The sequence below is a fragment of the Diaporthe batatas genome (genome assembly GCF_019321695.1).
Source record: "Diaporthe batatas strain CRI 302-4 chromosome Unknown Contig00001, whole genome shotgun sequence".
Lineage (NCBI taxonomy): Eukaryota > Fungi > Ascomycota > Sordariomycetes > Diaporthales > Diaporthaceae > Diaporthe > Diaporthe batatas.
This window is the reverse complement of record NW_025408548.1, coordinates 2,822,175-2,843,271: the sequence shown is the minus strand read 5'-3', so window position 1 is coordinate 2,843,271 and position 21,097 is coordinate 2,822,175. Positions and strand designations below refer to the sequence as shown.

General features: G+C 49.0%; 5 protein-coding genes across 5 annotated transcripts; 3 read left to right on the top strand and 2 right to left on the bottom strand.

The window, feature by feature from the left end:
- Nucleotides 1-3,919: 3,919 nt before the first annotated feature.
- KVR01_000091 (uncharacterized protein) lies at nucleotides 3,920-7,354 on the bottom strand. Its single transcript, XM_044794278.1, has 2 exons — nucleotides 6,111-7,354; nucleotides 3,920-5,930 (listed from the first exon to the last, which is right to left on the bottom strand). The coding sequence occupies exons 1-2, from the start codon at nucleotides 6,433-6,435 to the stop codon at nucleotides 5,662-5,664; spliced, it is 594 nt and encodes a 197-aa protein (XP_044650040.1). The 5' UTR covers nucleotides 6,436-7,354; the 3' UTR covers nucleotides 3,920-5,661.
- Nucleotides 4,719-5,177, top strand: KVR01_000090 (uncharacterized protein; the record flags this gene model as incomplete). The annotated part of the gene is made up of 1 exon (XM_044789902.1): nucleotides 4,719-5,177. One exon carries the CDS (start codon nucleotides 4,719-4,721, stop codon nucleotides 5,175-5,177), a length of 459 nt encoding a protein of 152 aa, XP_044650039.1.
- Nucleotides 7,355-9,355: 2,001 nt separating the features above from the next.
- KVR01_000799 (uncharacterized protein) lies at nucleotides 9,356-11,248 on the top strand (the record flags this gene model as incomplete). The annotated part of the gene is made up of 2 exons (XM_044786726.1): nucleotides 9,356-10,531; nucleotides 10,610-11,248. 2 exons carry the CDS (start codon nucleotides 9,356-9,358, stop codon nucleotides 11,246-11,248), a joined length of 1,815 nt encoding a protein of 604 aa, XP_044650748.1.
- A 541-nt stretch (nucleotides 11,249-11,789) lies between these two features.
- KVR01_000447 (uncharacterized protein) lies at nucleotides 11,790-15,196 on the bottom strand (the record flags this gene model as incomplete). The annotated part of the gene is made up of 4 exons (XM_044789477.1): nucleotides 11,790-12,587; nucleotides 12,667-14,563; nucleotides 14,649-14,870; nucleotides 14,991-15,196. The coding sequence occupies 4 exons, from the start codon at nucleotides 15,194-15,196 to the stop codon at nucleotides 11,790-11,792; spliced, it is 3,123 nt and encodes a 1,040-aa protein (XP_044650396.1).
- A 4,678-nt stretch (nucleotides 15,197-19,874) lies between these two features.
- Nucleotides 19,875-21,097, top strand: KVR01_000885 (uncharacterized protein; the record flags this gene model as incomplete). Its single annotated transcript, XM_044787405.1, has 3 exons — nucleotides 19,875-20,245; nucleotides 20,307-20,386; nucleotides 20,484-21,097. The coding sequence occupies 3 exons, from the start codon at nucleotides 19,875-19,877 to the stop codon at nucleotides 21,095-21,097; spliced, it is 1,065 nt and encodes a 354-aa protein (XP_044650834.1).

Sequence of the window (21,097 nt, the reverse complement as noted above, 5' to 3'; positions counted from 1 at the left end):
TAAAAGAATTACTTAGAAAAATTAATATTAGGTAAGTAGTTAATAGAAACTAAGTAAGTGAATATAATTATTAGGTAAGTAAATAATAGCTTTATAAATATAGAATAAATATAAATTAATTATAAGTAATTACTCTATATAACCTTACTTTTAAGTATTTATATAATCTTTTTTAATATTTAAAAGAAGATTTAAAACTATTTATAAGATTTATATTAAAAGGCTTTTAATTACTTTTATTTATTAAACTTTTTAAAAAAATATTTTTAATATACCTTTTAATTTAAAGTTATAAATAATATTCTTTAAAGTTTTATAAATAGCTTTAATAAAATAAAAATATTTTTATTTTATAATTTAAATAAACTTTAAACTTTTAATATATATTCTCTATTAAAAATATTATATATAAATTAAACTTAAAAACTTTATAAATTTTATAAACTATTTATTTAACTATAATCTCTTTTTTATTTATATAATAAATCTTTAAATATTAAATTATTATTTATTAATTTAAAAACTTTTTTATAAATAATATTAAATTAAATTAAAAACTTAATAATTAATTAAATACTTTATAAACTTAAATAAATTAAATAAAACTTAATAAATATAAAAACTTTATTTAAAACCTTTAATAAAATAGTTATCTTACTTTTTATTAAAATATTAAATAAAACTATATTTAAATTCTTAACTCTTAAATTCTTTTATTATTAACTTTTTCTTTTATATTTTATAAGTTTAATACCTTTTATTATTTCTTTTAATATTAAAATAATATTTATATTAATATAAAAATATAAAGTTAATAATAAATATAAAAATATATACTTAATAATATTAATTAAAATAATATTATAATTAATAATAATAACCTTTAAATTTATAACCTTATACTCTATTAATAATAATTTAACTTACTTTAAAAACTATTAAAAACTTAATTTCTTTTTATTATTAATAATACTTTAAAATAAAAATAAATTCTTTTTTATATATATTATAATTATAGGAATAGTAGGCTGCAGTGGATTAGCTACTATAAGGCTAGTAGGCCTGTGTGTATATATAAACTACTATACTTAGTTAGTAGGTCTAGCTAACCTAACTAGGCGCTTCGCCACCCAGCTAGGCAGACCTCTAACTATTACTAATTCACACCACTTCAACCACTTCTTATATATAAGCTAAGCTAACCAACACTAATTAGTTACTAACTAGCTTCTAATAGTAAGGTAAATTATTTAAACTATTTAGGTGTTAAGTTTAAAGAAGATAAATTAATAAAGCTACTTTATTATTATAGTTCTTTAATAAAGGATAAATTAATAATGTTACTATTATTATTATAACTTATAGAAGGTAAAGTTTAAGCTATTTAAGTGTAATTAACTATTAAGTAGGACCCTTTTACTAGGTAAGTCTTATAATTTTTTTTTATAATAAGTCTCTCTTTTATAAATCGATAATTTAAGCCTACTTATAAAACCTTTAAACTAACTACCTATTAGCCAACCTATTTAACTATTTATTAGTTAACCTATTTACCTACCTACCTCCCCTTACATTATTTAAGTAATTAATTAAGTACTCTTTTAACTTTTCTCTTTCTTTCTCTCTCTCTTATAATACCTAAATAAAATTACTTTAATATTATAACTACTTATAATTCTAAGTCTAAAAATAAAATTATTTATAGTTACTATAGGTATATATTAATAATATACCTACCTATACTACTTTAATAAAAAGAAGTTTAAGTTAAAAAATAAAATAAAAAAGTATATTAGTAATATTTATAAGGAGGAATATATTATTATTAAATTTAATAATAATAAAGTCTAGTAATTTACTAGTGACCTTATTAGTAATTTATTTTTAAGTAATTACTTTAATAAGTACTTTTAATGTTTCTATAAGACCTTTAAGAATTAAACTAAGAAGCGCTTTAGATAAATTAAGCTAAAGCTTCTTAAAGACCTTTATAATAACCTCTACTTAAATAGTGTTTATATTAGGCTAAGCGCTAAGTCGCTGCTTAATACCCTACTTACCTTTATTTAAATACTTTATTTAAATAAGGAGGAGATATTATAATTACCTATATAGTTAATTAAGATAAGACCCTTAACTAAGTAAAAGATAAGATCCTTAATTAAAATAAGAACCTTAAGTAAGATGAAGGACTAAAAAAGTAAGTAATAGTTCGTTATAAGAAGAAGAAACTACTAGAAGGGTTAACTAGGTGACTACTAGCTAACTAGCTAGATGTTAGTAGTTAGCGACTAGCTAGTAATAGCCCGGTAAGCGATTAGTTAATTAGTAATTTAGACTTGATTTTATCTATTAAAGTAATTTGAATTTAAGTGATTTGGGTGATTTGTGAAAACGTTGATTTAGAGTGTTTTTATGGTACTTAAATTGAGTGAATTGTGATTATATGTTTAGTGGTAATTCTAAGTGATTTGGTGATTTAGTTGGAACCTGCTTTGTTAGTAAATGGAGCTTTCTAATTGGCTGGAAGGAAGGGATGTTGGATCTCGATTTTAGAAGATTAAAAAGTTGCTAGTGTGGGAATAGTAGGCTGTAGTGGATTAGCTACTGCAAGGCTAGTAGGCCCGTGTATACGTACGGACCACTATGCTTAGTTAGTAGGTTTGGCCAACCCAACTGGGCGCTTTACCGCCTAGCTAGGCAGACCTCTAACTATCACTAATTTACACCACTTTAACCACTTCTTATATGTAAGCTAAGCTAACCGATAATAATTATACTTTAAAAGTATAATATCTTTTTATTATTAATTATATAAATATAATTAAAAAAAAGATATTAAATAAAATATTATTTTTAAATTTATATAATTTATTACTTTTTATATTAAAAAATATTAATAATATTTATCTTTTTATTTTAAATATAATAATATTAATAATTTTACTTTTTAAATTAATTTAATATTATTTATATTAATATATATATATTTTTTATTTTATTAATTAAAACTTTATTATATTAAATTTTAATATAATTATAAAATATTTTATTAAAATATAAATTTAAATTTCTTTAACTTTATTATAAAAGTTTATAAATAATTTTAAAAATTATATTAATTTATAATTAATTTAATCTAACTTTATTTTATTCTAATTATTATTTAAAGCCTATAATAAATATACTTCTTTTAAACTATAAGCTTTTATTTACTTATTATAACTTTAATTATATAAATAATTTTTATTAAAAATAATTAGTTTTAATTATAATAATATTATAAATAATTAAAGTTAAAAGTTATTATATATTATAATTATAAATTAAAATCCTTTAATTTATTTTAAAATTATAAAAACTATTAATTAATTAATTAACTTTATAATTTTATTTAATTTAACTTTAAGTTTTTATAAATATTATAATTATTATTAAAAACTTTAAAATATAAAAATTTTAAAAATATTAAAAATAATAATTAATAATAATAATATTATAATTTTAATTATAATAATTAACTTATTAATATAATTTAAATTTAAAGTAGTCTAATATTTATATTATTAACTATAATACTTAAAAAATAATATTTAAATAAATATAATAAAAATTTAATTTTTAATTAATAATTCTTACTATTTAAATAATTAATTTAACTTATAATTAAATAATAATTAATAAATATAATTAAATAGGAAGAGAAGATTTTACTAAGTATATTAAGTAGAATATAAAAAGTACTATTTAAATAGTTTAATAAATAAAATAAAGTCTTCTAATTAGCTATAACCCTTCTTAGTTATATCTAAGTGTATATCTTCTAATTCTAGGTGCGCGAATTTCCGTTCTCTATTAGTATCACTTGAGCATGACAACCTTGGAATCTTGCGTCTTGCGGGCAGTCCAAAGCCGCTTGATCAAACCCTCATCCCGAGGTCTCAGAACCACTGAGCACTCATCATGCCTGTGACAAGACGCGGGTGGTGCTCCCAACGGGCCGACAAGAAGGCATCCACAAGAGGTGATGGAGCCACGGGATACGCTGGCCTGCCAGCCTGCCAGGTAGCATCACACCAACGGCCGGCCAGATCCTCCCTGACTGGGCGGGGCGGCAACCGAAGTCGACCATGAGCTACTGCAAGTGCAACGACCGGCAAGCCCAGTGTTTCATGATGAGCCCCAGCTGCCTTGGTTGGAAGCCCTCACCGAGTCCGTGATGATGCGTCCCCACTGGTGGTGGCACCGATCGTCCATCGGGGGGCGACAGCAAGCAATGCAAGCCCCCCTCACCACCCCCGACCCCACACGGCCAATCACCCACTCCGGTGGCGTCCCCGGGAAAGCTTGTCTTGTTTGACACCACCCCGCACCGTACGCGACCGATCGATACCACGGCGCGGGCAGGCGAGCTGGCGAGGTGGACAGTGGGAAACATCCTGGCCACTGGGGTGACGTGCCTCCTCGGGGATCCCTGCCAAGACTGGGAATAGCTATAGCTCCTGTTGGATCTCGACAGCTGGCGCGATATGGTGCGAGAAAGGACAGGAGGATCGCCTTTAAAAGGCAATCAAGGTCTCGACGGTCTGCAGCTGGTCGCCTGCCAAGTCCTTCTTGCATCCATTCCGGTGCCAAGAGCTTCTCGATCCAACACATAAATACACAGCAGGTTGACGTACACCCAGCCAATCAACAAAATAAGAAACAAAAACAGAAAAATGAGGGCCTTCAGCTACATCCTCCCCCTCCCCCTCCTCCTCGCGCCCTCGACGGCCCTGGCCGCAAACCATGCCGAGGCCGCCGCCGTCTCGGAGCCGCTGACCACCGACTCGCTCGTGTCGGGCCTCAACCCGGGCGGGCCGATCCAGACTTTCTCGTCCACCGCGGTCCCTACCACCGGCACCGAAACCGCAACGTCAGCAACCGCCACGGACAGCGGCAGCGGCAGCCTGACCCTGACCCTGAGCTCCGAGTCGACCACCAACTCGGCCCTTCACCCCAGCGAGCCGACCGGCATCTCGGGCGGCGCCGACACCGCCACCGGGGCGGGCTCTTCGGCGTCGGCCACTACGACCCCCTCGTCTGAGGGCTCGGTTTTCGCGGACCGTGGCTCCTCGTCCAGGGTTGCGCTGGTCGTGGCGCTCGGGGCTGGTCTGCTTGGGTGGGTTGCGTTTTAAGGATAGCGGAATGAATGCTTGCGTGATCCCAAATGGTGTCCTCCAGCCCAGGTCTTCTAAATAATACCCCGTTGTGGCTTGGATGGTGCAAGGCTGATTAGCAAATATGAACCCTTTTTTTTTCGTCCACAAAGGTCACTTAGTACGTCAGGAGTCCGACTCAAGAAAGTGTTCTCGTTATGAAAGATAATCAATTTCTCATCAAGCAAGCTCAACAACCCAATCACTGTGGGGAGTGCAATGTATCGCCAAATATGCCCTCAAGTCTAGTCTGTCATCACATGCAAGCCCGTCACGGAGGCAACCACGGGAGCAATCCGCCGCAAATCCCAACCCTGTATGTCCGGGTCTGCCGGGCGTGCTAACACGTAAAAATGCTCAACCCTTAACGCCGTGGAAAGGTCTCCAATCATTCATTCGTCCCCCGGGCAGAAAACCAAAATTGGAAGAGAAAGAAGCCCACGAAACGAAAATCTCATTTCATTCAGAGAGCAAGCACGGCAAAGGCCGCGACGGCGCCCAGGGCACTCATGCCTGCGAGGGGCGTGTCCGCCCGGCCGGCGGCGTTCTCGCTCGAGCTGCTGCTGCTGCTGCCGCTGCTGCTGCTGCCGGTGGGCGAGCTCGTTGGGATGGAGGCGCCCGCGGTGGTGCCGGTGGCGATCGCCGAATTGATAAAGTTGGACGCGGAGGCGAGCTCGGCCGGGTTTGCGGCGCTGACGTCGCTGCAGAGGTTACCTGCAAGACTCTGGATTTCTGCAAGAGGCGGTTAGCTTGATGTGTCACATTTGCAGGTACCAAGTGCTGGTGGTGTGAGGCATGCAGGTATGCTCCCCCCTGAGACCCTTGAGTGGGAATCGGGGGTTTTCAGGGGCACACGGGCCGGTGATAGACTAGTGAGTGGTTCACGGTGGGGGCGGAATGGGGGTGGCTTACGACCCTGCTCCTCTGGTGAGCAGCCGCTGTTGAGCAGGATGCAGGTGCCAATGGATGTGACAAGCTGGTCGGACTTGGAGCACAGGCAGGTCAGGTCGGAGGCGCTGCAGCCGATGGTAGGGGCGGAAGAGTCGAGACAGGTGATGGCGCACTGGGGCAGCTGGCTGATGAGGCTGTTGAGATCGCCGCCGCTGCCGCTGCCGCTGCCGCTGCCGCTGCCGGTCGAGGTCGGGGCGGTGGTGGTGGTGGGCGTGGCCTCCGCCGACTGGGCGCTGGCCGAGGCGACAAAGATGGCAGCGGTGGTGAGGAGAGTTGTGATCTGCATGTTGGGCGGTTGTGGTTGTGTTCTGGTGCTGATCTTCCAAGGTTGTTCACGATGGTCCTGCACGGAGTAGTGGGCGCAGCAAGGGTTGCTTGGGCTGGTACCAAGGTAGATTGTCTGTCTATCTTGTGGGTCTGACTTGGGTGTTTTGTGGTCGCAAGGCAAGTGAACCAACTGCAGGAAACAGGTGAGTCACAACAGGAGGTGGAGAATAAGAGGAACGAGGTCGAGAGGTCGAGAGAGGGAAGATGAAGCCGACTGGGAATCAAGGCGATTGTATTGAATGGGAAGCGTACTAAAGTACCTAACTTGGTAACTTTGGGTTGATTGCCTGCTGCTCAGCTCCTGGTGTGTTGCCCCTGCAGTCTAGTCAGCGTTGGGATTTGCAGGCCCACATATATGAGATGAAAATGGTGGCGGAGGATTTCTTGGGGGGGAAGGAAGCATCAGCCAGCGCCTAGAACGTGTCTGCCTGCCCTGCCTGCCCTGCCTGCCTCGTAATAATAAACGGCATGAGTCTGGCCCAGACTGGTGATTGACCATCTGAAATCCAATCTGTAACTTCGGATGAATAGGACTTGGCCCTTGGGGGCGGTTTGGCAGTGCAGGTGCTCCACCTTCAGCAGTGCGGCCCAGCCATCCAGGCCATCCAGGCCATCATCCTCCTTCTCGGCCTCGATCATCCCGTCTCCAGATCCCAGCTGCAACACCGCCCAGGGACGAACCCAAGCCGCCCAGCTGCACAGCCCAGCCAGCCCAGCTGTTGTTAGTCGTCCACTCACTCTAGTCTGTTACGGCGGCACTGCGCGGCGACCAACCGCTCGAGGCTCCCCGACAGATCTCGGTGATGCTGCCGCCCAGGCGCGAAACGACATGGCCAATTGCCCAAGCCTCTTGGGCTGGACCGTGACGCGTGTCAGACCTTGTGCCTGTGCCTGTGCCGTGCTGTGCTGTGTGGTTGTACAGTCAGGATTGCAGTTGTGCACGATCCTGCATACGCCATGCACGGAGCAAGATGCAGCATCTACGACAGATTGGGGAGAGAGAGGTGTGTGACGTCAGCGTTGTGTCGCCTAAATTTAGGTGCCGGTCCAGACATGCGGCAGCAGCTCGCTGCTACTGAGCCATTCCCAAGACGCGAGGCTGGCTGGCTGGCCGGCCACCCAATCCGTACGCCGCACATCCACAGATATCGGCCTCTATCAGTGTATCTGTTATCTACGGAGTAGGTGCCATCAGACAAGCCACCGCTGTTCGGTTCGATTTGGCCTAGCCGTCTTGTTGGAATGCGGCTCCTCGCACGTGTCCCATTCCTGCCAGCGCTCACGCCGACCTCATCACGCCACCGCCAGCGCATGGCCGGCGAGCCACTCCTCACCAGTTCAGAAACATGTTACTTGTGCTTTGGCAGTGCTGAGTGCTCGTATCGAGACTGCTGCTTCGTTCCGGCAGCCCAAGATTGCGTGTGGCGATGTATGATTCAGTCTCGACGGCCATGACTGTTTGCTGCTTATCCCCGGTGTTTTCGGAAGACGTCCCCACTGAAAATCTCGTGGGACCTGCACGCTGCACTGCAGGATGACACTACACTAGATCTGACATTTTCGACCCAGCCGGCCAGAGTTGGTTGGCCTCGCGTCTTTTGATGGCTCCTGCTCGTGGCGAGCACGAGCTGCCAGCTGCGTCTTTATCAGTCTCCCCTACCGGCTTGGCAGCTTGGCGTCCCGAGAGAACGCCATTACCATGGACCAGTAGTCGTGCGCTTTCAATGCCGTCGCCACTGCAACCCGTCGCTGCCTTTGCCCGACTGCGAACAAGCCTTCACCTTCGACCTCGCTGCATAGCATGTCGAGGAACTCGCCGGACCGCATGATTCGAGGCTTGGAAAAGGAGAACTACGGGTTGATGGGCATTGGACTTCGCCAGCAATTTCGAAGATTTTAAGACTTTTCTCCTGGGGCCCACCAGCAACTTGCAATCTGAACAGGGTCAACCCGAAATGGCGAGAAGCTCGACGAAAGTCTGACGACTGCTGAATCCACAGGTTCCATCCTGTCAGGGATGGGTCAAATCTAGAGTCCAGGCGGCACCTCCCTGCCCCGCTGCCTCGTGGTTCGCATGCCCAAGACCCTCTCCGAATAAGCTTCTGGCACTAACACGCCCTATGCGGCCCCATCCGGCTCGACTCGGCAGCGGACGGGCGGAAGGTCGGCGTTGATCCCGGGCCTCGACGGCCGTCACTTTTCGCAGCACCGACGCTTCTGTGTGTTCAGTCTTTCGTCACCGTGAGCAGAGTCATGTCTGATAAGTCGACTGGTGTCCTTGAACCGTCCAGATGAAGGCAGATCCTTCGAATGATCATCAAGCTCGCAGGTTAACTAACCCCCCCCCCCCCGAGCACTCTAGGAGCCAAAGAAGCCAGTAGGCTCGAAGTCGCTGCTGCCAAGAATCTCTGACCAGAGGTGAAGCTCTCAACCCTCTCATTGAAAGCTCCGACCCTGGGCCGATCCTCATCTTTTGCAGGTTCCTGGTGTCTCTCTGGGTGGCCAAAGCAGAAGGCCAACCAATCACGACGGTCGGTGGGCATGTTTATGCTCCAGTTTAAGTCGTGCATCCCGGGTTCGGCGTGGGAGCTTGCTGGGTTGAAGGCATTCCCATCCCGGGCCCCACTATAAACCTATGCTCGCGCCGCGAGCCTAGATCGAAGCGCGAGGGCTCTGATCCCCATGTATTGTCCTTTAGACTGATATATAAGTGACTTCCCTTATCTCTTTCGTTAATCTTCTATGTTTTGATTATTGTGCATGTGTGGTTCTAATCCTTTGGAATTTTCTTTTCCTTTGATTTCATCTGTTACACAATCATGGCCCAGCCTCCTTCAAGTCAAGATTCCTCAATACCACCCCGATCCTCCAGCCCAACAATGGCGGGCAGTGGCAATGAAAGTGACGAGACTGCTGGCGTTGGCTTCGCACCTATCGTTCCGAATCACAAGCGCCACAGCTCAGGCCTGCGGCGGTCCACTTCCTTGAGCCGTCAGCTCACCCGGCAGTCCACCAAGGAGACTCGCCGCGATCCGAATCTTGACCCCGATTCGCTCCCTTACCGTACCCTCTCGCAAGATGCCAACTTCGAAGAGTACACGACAGAACACCAGTCTGGTGAGATCAAGGGCCCGGTCGTGCGGGAGCCATCGGGCAAAGAGACGCAATACAAGCTGGTTACCTTCACACCAGGTGACCCGGAGAACCCCAAGAACTGGAGCAAAGCCTACAAATGGTATTGTACCATGGTAGTGGCTATCACTTGTTTCGTAGTGGCTTTTGCCTCTTCTGTTGTGACAGCCGACCTGGTCGGCGTCCGGGAGACATTCAACGTCAGCGAGGAGGTCGCTCTTCTCACCATCACCCTCTTCGTCATTGGCTTTGGTGTCGGCCCCGTCATCTTCGCGCCGCTGTCGGAAATTTACGGCCGTCGGATCATCTACGGGTCCACACTCCTCATCGCCGTGGTGTTCATCATCCCCTGTGCCGTGGCCAAGAACATTGGCACCCTGCTCGTCTGCCGCGCCATCGATGGCATCGCCTTCTCCGCGCCCATGACGCTCGTGGGCGGTACCCTGGCCGACCTGTGGAGGAATGAGGAGCGTGGGGTCCCCATGGCCGCCTTCTCCGCCGCCCCCTTCATCGGCCCTGCAATCGGACCTCTTATCGGTGGTTACCTGTCTGATGCCACCGGTTGGAGGTGGCTTTACTGGATCCAGCTCATCTTTGCCTTTGTTGTGTGGGTTCTGATCACTTTTACTGTGCCTGAGACGTATGCCCCGACCATCCTTGCCCGTCGGGCCAAGAAGATGCGCAAGGAGACAGGCAGCATCGAGCACGTCACCGAGCAGGATCTTGACAAGAGGCCTTTGTCAGAGAGACTAACTATCTTCCTGATTCGGCCTCTACAGCTGCTCTTTGGAGAGTTGATTGTGTTCCTCATCTCCTTGTACATGTCCGTCCTGTATGGATTGCTGTACATGTTCTTCGTGGCCTTCCCCATCATCTACCAGGAAGGTAAAGGATGGAGTGCGGGCAGCACAGGTCTCATGTTTGTAAGTTTTACTCCGCTCTCTCCTTGCATTCATTCTATCAATGCCTCCTCAGACGACTAACAAGAACCCGAACCACAGATTCCACTGGCCCTCGGTGTCATCGCTTCAGCCATCGCCTCTCCGCTTGTGAACAAACACTATTTGAAAGTATCTAAACGTTTCAACGGCAACCCTCCCGCCGAATACCGACTCATCCCGATGATGTGCTCTTGCTGGTTCATCCCCTTGGGTCTGATCATCTTCTCCTGGACGACTTACCCACGCCTACACTGGTTCGGCCCGGCTTTTGGTGGCTTCTGGGTTGGATTCGGGTTCATTTTCCTGTACAACGCCGCCAACAACTACCTCGTCGACTCATACCAACACCAGGCCGCATCGGCCCTCGCAGCCAAGACCTTCATCCGGAGTTTCTGGGGTGCCGCTGTAGTCCTTTTCACGGAGCAGATGTACGCCACCTGCGGCTACCAGTGGGCATCGATGATTCTCTTCTTTATGGCTCTTGGCTGTTGCGGTATCCCGTTCCTGTTCTGGAAGTATGGCGCCAGGATCCGCGCCAGGAGCAAGTATGCATATGCCGGTGACGACGACAACACAGCCACGGGGACCAGCGACGAGGAGAACCAGGTTGAGAAGAGTGCTGGTGTCGAGGCTGGTGCGACGCTTGGAGCTGCTCAAAACAGTGCGCCGCCACCTCTGGCCACTGGCCCTGCGCCATAAATGCTCGATAGATTGTCCACGCCCCCAGGAAAATAGAAAGATCGCAACGCTGGCAGTCCAAAACTTCAAGAAAACAAATAAGGGGACGAGAACTGGCCTCGGACACTATGGGTCATCTGCATCCTCAGCTATTGATGATGCATTCAGGTCGGCGTTATGGAATGGGGTCTTTTTTTCTGTGGAGTTTATGAGGAATGATAGAGACGGCAGCATGATACCAGGTCGATAGAAGATGAAGTACGTAGACATAGACTCTAGTTTAAATTCATGCAACCGGAATACTGGTTTATTCTGATGAGATTCAAGTGATGGGTTGTCTCAACGGCAACCCGCAGACCAAAAGAGTGGACGCAGGAAATTGCCCTGCCAGAGAGGATAGCTCGAAAAAATGAGAGCGACTGGAAGGGCATCCAAACAAGACAACCAAGTAAATGAACCCATGTTGAATGAGTCTCGACCTTGTTCCACCTTCCGACTGTTGAAACCACCATCACCACTACTCGTCCCAGCAACTAGCGACGAGGGTGTAGTACCACGAAGCTTAGACGACACTGCCGTTGTCACCGGCTGGCCCGAAGCCATCGACCGTTTTCCTCACACTACCGATTCCAAACCTTCTCTTCACGGCCTTCCAACTCTCCACAACACACAAGTAGACCACAATTCCGGCCGCAACAATGCCCCACTCCCAGCCAATGCTCATGTGCTTGAAGACGACCTCATTGATGACGGGCAGATACACAAGTGGGAAGACGAGAACAAAGCCAGCCACAGCAGCCCAGAAGAGGAACTGGTTGGCCCAGACGGTCTTGAAGACAGAAAGCGGGCCGCGGTACTTCTCCGGGTGCATGTTGAACAGGCTGCGGGTGAAGTGCTTGGCCTCCCACGCGGTGACGAGCAGCAGGAAGGTGAGGGTGGCATAGGTCGCCGCACGCGCGCGGAACACAACGACGCAAGAGTCGTTGTAACCCGAGTTGCACGCATCACCGAGGGTGTACCCGCCCGGCCCGACGGCCTGCGAGACGCCGCCGAACGCGACGGTCGCGAAGACGCCCAGGCAGATGAGGCCCATGGCGGACCCGTAGACGAACTTGTCGACGATGAGCTCGCGGGTGAAGACGCCCACGCGCAGGTCGTGGGGCGCCCGCTGCATCACGTCCGGCTGGGCCTCCTCCAGCCCCAGGCCCAGGGCCAGGAAGGACGAGGTCACCAGGTTGGCCCAGAGGATCTCGATGGGCGAGAGGGGGAAGACGGAGGCGCCCGAGGCGTCGCGGAAGGCGAGGCCTACCAAGAGGAGGATCACCTGGGCGATGTTTGAGATGAGGAGGTGGAGGAGGAACTGCGTGCGTGGGCACGGTCAGCTATTTGAGATAGTTACAGGTGAGGATCATGATGTGCCGGGACAAGCGATGTCTTACCTTCTGGATGTTGTCGAAGAGTCTCCTTCCTTCCTCGACCGCAGTGACGATCGAGGCGAAGTTATCGTCCGTCAGGACCATATCCGCCGCCTCCTTGGCGACATCACTACCGTTCATGCCCATCGCAATACCGACATCAGACTTCTTGAGCGCGGGAGAGTCATTGACACCGTCACCAGTCATGACACAGAACGCATGGCGGCGGTGCATGGCCTCGACCATGCGCACCTTCGTCGACGGGCTACACCTGGCGAGGACCAGCGGAAGCTTGTCCAGGGCGTCGATCTGGGCGTTGGTGAGCGCATCAAACGCGCTCGCCTGCATGATGGCCTGCGGGTCAGACGCCGGGCCGCCTGCCTCAACGGGGGGCAGGATGCCGACCTCCCTCGCGATGGCCGTCGCCGTCTTGACGTGGTCACCCGTGAGCATGTGCACCGTGATGCCCGCCCGCTGGCACTTGAGCACCGCGGGGGCACTCTCCACGCGCGGCGGGTCGTACAGGCCGACCAGGCCGACGAACTCGAGGTCCGCCTCGGCAGTCTCCCGCTTCGAGAGCTCCGTCGCCGTGGCGGACCGCCTGGCCACGCACAGCACGCGGAGGCCTTCCGCGGCGAGCGTGTCGGCCATGGCGGCGATCTCGCGCTGCCTGGCGTCTGGGATCTGGATCAGGGGGAGAATCGCCTCGACGGCGCCCTTGGTGTATGCCGTGAGGGCCGTCTGGTCGCCGGTGTCGTAGACGACTGTCATCCTCTTGCAGGTCGAGTCGAAGGGGTACTCGGAGACAAGGGTGGCCTTCTCGCCGGACAGCAGGTCTGGCTTGCCCATGCCGAAGCGCATGGCCAGGACCTGCAGGGCGATCTCCGTGGGCTCGCCCAGGGCGGTCCATGTTTCCCGTTGGGTGACAGAGGCATTGTTGCAGAGCGCGACTGTCTCCAGCAGCGCTTGGAGGCTGGTCACCCCCCGGCCTGTGGCTTTCATCTCGGCCGGTGTCAGCTCGCGGCCGTTGTGCTGGACCGCTCCGCTGCTCGGGTCGAAGGGGTGAGTCGTCCCGTGGACCGAGATGGCCGCCCCGTCGGCCAGCCAGACCTTTCTGGCCAGCATTTTGCCCTGCGTCAGCGTGCCGGTCTTGTCGGAGCAGATGTTGGTCACGCCGCCGACCGCCTCCAGCGCTGCCAGCTTGCGGACAATCACGTTGCCCTTGGCCATGGCTTTCGTGCCGATCGCCGTGGAGATGGTCAGCACGGCGATCAGCGACTCTGGGATTACAGCTACTGCGACACATATACCGTAGATGAGGACCTCGTCGTCAATGTTGAAACGGCTGACCGAGAAGACGATTATGGCAAGCGTGATGGCGAGGGCGAACAACAGCAGGGCAAACTTGCTCAGCGACACCTGGAGGGGGGTGCCGTCGAGGCCGAGGAGCACGCGGATCTTCTCCTTGGTGAGGTGGACCATCTTTGCGATGCCCTCCTTCCCCTCGGAGCTCTTCTTGGCCTGTCTCAGCAGGCCGGCGATCTTGCCGACCTCTGTGGCCATCCCGACGGCGGTCACGATTCCAGTGGCTCGGCCGCGTGTGATTGTGCTTGCCGAGTAGACCATGTTGACACGGTCACCGAGAGGCACGTCCTGGTCGGCCAGCACCCTCTCAGCATGCTTGCTGATGGGCAGGGACTCGCCGGTCAGGAGGGCCTCGTCGGTGGAGAGATTGATGCTGTCACCCAGGCGGAGGTCCGCCGGGATGACATCGCCCACATTGAGCAGGACAATGTCTCCAACGACGAGGCTTTCCGCCTTTATGGTTTCTATCTGGCCATCTCGGATGACCTTACAGGTTGGTGCAGATAGGGCATAGAGTGCCTGGATGGTTTGCTCTGCGCGGAAGTCTTGGATGAATCTGCACGTGGTGTTCTGTCAGTCTGCACGGGGGCCCGCGTGGTTGTTCTCATTGAGCCGGGTCAAGAGTCATGGCTGTTGCTCACCCTACGACGATGTTGAGCAAGATGACCGCGCAGATGATGGCGCCTTCAATGTGGTCATTGATGGCGAACGACAGGATCGTCGTTATAACGAGGACAAGGGTCAGGGAGTTGGAGACCTGTCTTAGCAGTATCGTCCAAAGCGATATCCCCTTAGCTCCCTCAACCTTGTTGGGGCCATTCTGCTGTAGACGAGCTGCAGCTTCGGCACCGGCGAGGCCATTTCTGATGGCGGCATGTTAGTCAACACTGGACCCGGGACTCGGGGGCAAGCATTTGAAGAGCGCCCGAGTTCTTGTCACACATGCGCTATGCTGTGCGATGGGAAGTGGGCGTTGTGCTCACTTGATGTCAGTGTTGAGAAATCCGCAGATCTGGCTCGCCCCGAAGACGTGGGCGGAATCGGCAGAGAACTCTGCGATCGACGCAGTCTTTGTGCAGACGGTCGACTTGTCCGAATCTGGTTCGGCTGGTTGTATTGATGGAGGCCCCTTGAAGCCACATATAGGGGGCTCAGTTTGCCCCTCGACTGCAGTGTCTTCGTTGCCCATTCACGTATAAGAGTCTATCGTCGTCAAGACGTTGTGACCGTACCAGCCGGAGCCAGAGAGGCCGTACCGCTCGACTGGACGGCCGGCCGCTTTATAGGGCTGCCGTCTCCTAACGAACCCGTGGCTTACACCACCCGCAAGCGGCACCCCGCTTCTTGCGCCCCCGGATACACTTGTCGAAAGGTCTTGACGGCATGGCAACCCAACGAGAGATCACGCGGGCGGCTTGGCTGACCGGGTTGTTGAGCCTCTGGCGCCTCGCTGGTTGGCGGCGTGTGGCCAGCCAAGATCTCGGCGGCGTTATCAGATGCACGATAGCGCGGGAACCTGGCACGGCTCTCGCTTGGGGGCTCTGGGGCCCCCTTGGGCCTCTCTTGGGATCGCCTTGGACTGCGGTTTGCGATGGCAATTCCAACAGTCTCACCTGTATCCCGAGGGGGCAGGGGGGCTGTGCACCTCCCGCCAAGTAGCCCGATTGTCTTGTCTACTAGACCGGTCGTGGAAGCAACCGGGCAACTTGGCCCAATGCCTGGAATGCCTGGCCCTTCGTGCCGTGTGCTTTTTGTGACTTGTCTCGTGATTGCCCCAACATGTGCCTATACGAACACGTCAGCTAATCTGTACAAAGGTTTTATGAACGTTTTACTGCACAACTCTGCGAAGACGGCGAACTCCCCGGGTGCCACGTGCAGTAATATTCCTCCCATACTGACAACGACCGAGAATTATACCTCTGGGTTGTGCATCCGAGCACCGAAATACAACCGCCCTGTTAGCATGACGTCGAATGAGCAGAACAATCCAATCAGACAAGGAACTCGAGCAAATCATAATTCAAAGCCACGGTGCCATGGCCCAAGTGTTGGCCCGTGCCGAGCGGTGCGGTCGACGATCAAGCTAAGAGCAGACCAGTAAGTCCCGCCGCGCCGTGACAGCATCACTTTCTGCATGGGCATGCAAAGTGATTGGAGTCTACCAAAGTGGACCTATTGAGTGAGCGCCTGAGAGCCAAGCCAGTCAGAGCCACCCCGTCCAGTGATTCGTTTCCACATGTCCACTTATTTGCAGAGGGAGGTCCCTTTTAGAGTTTGATGCAATGCTGTCTAGCGTATTGTGACTAAGTTAATCTGCCCCTTTGAGATTCATGACTCTTGTCTCTCTTAATGCTGAATGCTTGAGCCTCCAGACGCCTGAACGAGGCCGATTTGTGTTCCTAGCACATGTGCACTGCACGTCCTAGCGGAGAAGGTTTTAGCTGCAAAGTGCACTGTGCATCTGGGCACGGTTGCTGCTTCACATGGTGAATGTCTCCGTCAGGAATTGTTTCATCTCTGCCTTGGTAATATCAGCGCAGTCAGGGCCCATCACAGCCTGTTTGGCACGAAAAAGAATATCGCCCAAGTTAACAACATCTTGCATGCTGAGGTCACTCGTTTTAATCTTCAGAACGTGTCTATCAATAGAAGGATATAAGTGATTTTGATGATGTCCACCCAATTGCCAGGGCTCATCTGGTCTGCCATCTTGAAACTTTAGAATGTCTATACGCTAGTTGCCCTAGGGTAGCTTCATATTTACACCAGTTTCACGTTCGAAGAGGCAGAGGAGACTTGTAGGCAGTGCTCTCTCGCAATTACACGAAGCAGATCGAGCTGGTTGGCTGGATTCAGGCAGACTTTGAATTTATCGTGCTAGGGATATGATATGTGTTAAGCGTAATGATAATTACGTTGTTACTTATAGGCCCGAGAGAGCAGCTGAATGGTTTCGCTTCTATTCCGTATATGTCCGAAGACATACATGAGATAGAGAAAGTAATTGAATTCACATAAAAGACCGTAAGTGCGCCGGTTTTGAGGAGGATGCATAAACCCTTATTCTTGTTGGTAAGGAATTCCTTGCCTACTTTCATCTTTTCTTGTATTGTGAGTTTGAACATGCTGCCCGCTATGCCGGCGGGTACTTTACCGGAAAACTTGAAGCTCCCAAGTCCTCTTCGGTGGTGCTCTCGGTGGACAAAGGTTACATGAGCCTGTTGGAAAGCCACAAGATCTCATAGAATGACCAGAATAGATCAGAGGTAGAATCTTTTGGCTCTGTTACATTTTCCAAAACATACACTCATGCAGTGTGACTTCAAGGCGCAATACCATATGAGCTAGAGCTCTGAGTGCCAGCAATCAGTCCACGTTTAAGTCATGTCAGACTTCATGACCTATAGAGATTGATGTAAATGCACTCAAGTGGATCAATATCCACGCTCGTTATCTATCACCAAATTGTCAATAATCAGTCTAGTTACTTGTCGTTCTCGTCTCTTTCAATCACCTTCACTCCACTAAGGTCAACTAGCTCTGCCAATCCCCGAGACTTAAATCCTCAGCTTCTTATAAGACTCCTGCAAACTCCATGTTAAGTGAATGAAGACGGTTCGAATAATGACCAAAACCACTCACAGTGACCAGCAGTGTCCGAATATGCCGTGGCTCTCACAGCTACTACATTATCGTCCTGCCATTCGGCATCGGCATCGGCATCACACCACAATTGGTCGAAATCAACATGTCCCAAGAGGTACATAACTAGCTTGGCGCTGGAGCTAACGGTGATGATTATAGGTATACTAGCTGTGAACATGTTGACTTGATCCATATGCGGTGCTTGGGACGGCAGGGTAGAGTCAAGCATGAACCATGCTGCTGAGTGCACAGGACTATACTGTCTGCATCGTGACAATAGTAATGGTCCGTGATCCTGGACCATGTAAACCACTACTTCAGCCGTAATCATTCACCTTCAGAAGTCAGAGATCGAGTAGAAGTGTGTTCTCTGAATTGTACCTGAACTCGAATACGCCTTGGTTGATAGACGTGGGCCTCAACATGTAAAGCATGTTTGAACAGTAGCTTTTTAAACTATAATGAGATCTATGGTGTTATTTGCCATCTAGAGTTCTGCTTAAATCTCTCATCAAATAAGACAGGCGGTATGGCACAACCCTTGGAAGCTAGAGCGAGAGGGTGAAAGGGATATGTGGCCCATGGGGCTTTCGGTGCTTTAGTGAGCTCCCACGACTGGCACCTGGGATCTGAGAAGATCACAAGCTAAAGCAATTGAGTTTCTTTTTCTGGAAATCTCTTCTTACGACATATTAATGAGTCAAGATTACTCATTTCCTCGAGCAGTCTGATGGGGCTATCAATGAGTGACCTTGATACCGAAGCTTTTCAGTGCAATAGAATTTGATTTAAAATCTGCTGTGATCGCAAGCAGAAACATGTAAGGCACAGGTTGTCGCGTCCCTTGCACATATCTGCAGCCTAGGAATCCAGCCACTGATGAAGCTCCTCCTTCGGATCATCGCTGGAAGACGGCTCGGGGAAGAATTAGTCTGGCCCCGTCTTGCCCTCGCCACAATGTTCTTAAGCTTTAATCTGATCTCTTCTAGTCGTGTCTCATGAGCTTTATACCCTGCCTTGCCCCATCATGGGCTCCAGCGGACAAAGTGTGTTGATATTATTTATAGCGGAACGGGTGCACATATGCCGAAAGGACGAGAGCCAGACTCATAACGGTAGGCAAAAGTGGGAGGTCAGCCTCAGACACAACTGCTGACTTGGCTGATACTGTGCCAGCATTGAGAGCGATCGTTCTTAGTATACAATCCAGAGGCCATCGCCCGCCCTGATATGATTCCGACCATGGCGTATTAATAGAGGAGGCGACATGATGATTGTACAGATCTCAAGTGCTAGATCAATAACACAAACCCAGCTTGAGCGACACACTGGTCTCAACCTCGAGACGCCACTTCGCGGTATCTTGGACGAAGTTGGCGAGGAGCTGAAGGGCAGTCCTAGTCACGCGAGCTTCTTTTGACTTTTGTTGCTTGGCTTTCGGCTACTTGGTGTATTTCACTGCAGGGGATCAGAGCTTATCCCGCTCTTGGCATTACCTCGCTGCACCTAACTGCCGACTGATGCAGCAACTAGTACCGATGTGTGCAAAGAGTGCAGAGCACACAGTAACCAGAAACTCCACTGTTCTCATCGTATGATCTCACAGAGAAGTTGTTGGTCCGCTTGGGTACAACGAAAAAGGAAGGCGGCACAATGTTTCGGGCAAAACTCCACCTGTGAGCAGCCAGTATTCTGACAGAACGCGTGCCGAGCACAACAGGCATAAGCAGCGCCAACACGAGCTAGCGGAGATGCGATTCTACTAGCCCGGCAACATGACCAGCCCGGTGTGACCTGTCCCGATTAGCGAGCCTCAAGTATATAAGAGCGAGGCTGGACACCCAACACGAGGTTCCTTGGCAGTGGAGTTTGCTTCCAAGGTTGGTCTGGCGGACATTGCAGGCATGGGTTTACACCGAAGTCAAACAGTAGAACCCAGGTGGGAGTGCTTGGCCACAAAACATCGATGGTGGGCTACGGAATCATCGGTTCCGGTATAGACAGATTATCCTACAATAATTCTGTAGAGGTTCTTGGCCCGTGTGTGTGTGTCTCCACACGTTGTAGCCGACAGATAGTACACCGTACCGCTCCGCAATGGCGACATTTGATTCTACATATATAAGAGAAGTAATATTCCAAGTTTCAGCTCGTTGAACTGCCGTAGAAAGACCCCAGCCTCAGACTTCAATTTCAACAAGCACAAAGACCGCGTCGTCATGGCCAAGTTCTTCCTCCTCACGACAGTCCTCGCACTGATCTCCCTCGTCCACGCTCAATGTGGCTCCGGCACCCCAGATGCCAGAGTGACTGGATCGGGTAGTTCCTTCACTGCGACCAGGGGCTCAAGCACAGTCTATACGGGCTCCGACTACCGCGCCGCGATCCAAGCCGCAGTTGACTCAATTAGCAGCGGACAGCGCGTCTCTGTTATCGCATCGGGCTCGATTGGCGCGAATACCATCACTATTGGAAGTGGCAAGACGTTCGAGGGTTGCGGTACTATCAATGTCGCTAATAGGAGCGGGCGCGGTGCCATCGAGGTTCTGAACACTGTTGGCACCAAGATCCCCTATCTTACCATGACCGGGTGCGTACGCCTGCAATGCATTCTGACCCCGATATGACGAGTGACTGACTGGCGTCAACAGAAACCCGTACTTTGGCTTGCGCTTCTATGGCACACGTGACTTGGTGCTGGGGCAGATCACCATGAACCTCAGCGGCGGTTGTAAGTGGTTTCAACAATACACATAGAACTGCCCTCTTCGTTCCATTTCCACTCCTTTTTCTCTCAGACTGCGCGTACTCCGACTAATACCTGAAAGTGGGCATCCGCTTCGACCGAGATCAAGCTGCAAACTCCAACGTACAGATGGGCGTCATTCGCGTGACTGGAGCTAGCAGCCACGCGGTTGAGACATGGAATATCGACGGTCTGAAAATTGATCAAGTCATCGCGCGCAACGTTGGCGAGTCTGGCCTGCTCCTGCAGAACACCATAAATGCGCAGGTGAACCTGGTGGACGGCGACAACGTTGGTGCGGGCACCGGATATGGTACCCTTCGATTTGCCAACCGGAACGGCCGCAACGCCAATGGCAACTACAACACCAACGTCTACGTGACCAAGGTGGTTTCCCGTGGAGGCGGTCGTGGCGTCTTCTGCGTCTCAGAGTCTGGAGGAGCTGTTATCGAGAGCGTCGACCTCGCCAACAACGGCAACAATGCGATCCTCATCGAGAACTGCTACAACGTCTCCATCCGTGGGGGCACTGTTAATGGAGGCGGCGAGGTCCGTGTTTCGGCTCGCACCGAGTTCGCCAACACCCGGGACCTGTGGATCACGCTTCGTGTGGACGGTACCACAGTCCGCGAGTCGCCTTGCGCTGACAACTCGAACTGGACGCTCTCGGGCAACGGTGCCCGGAACATCTGTTAG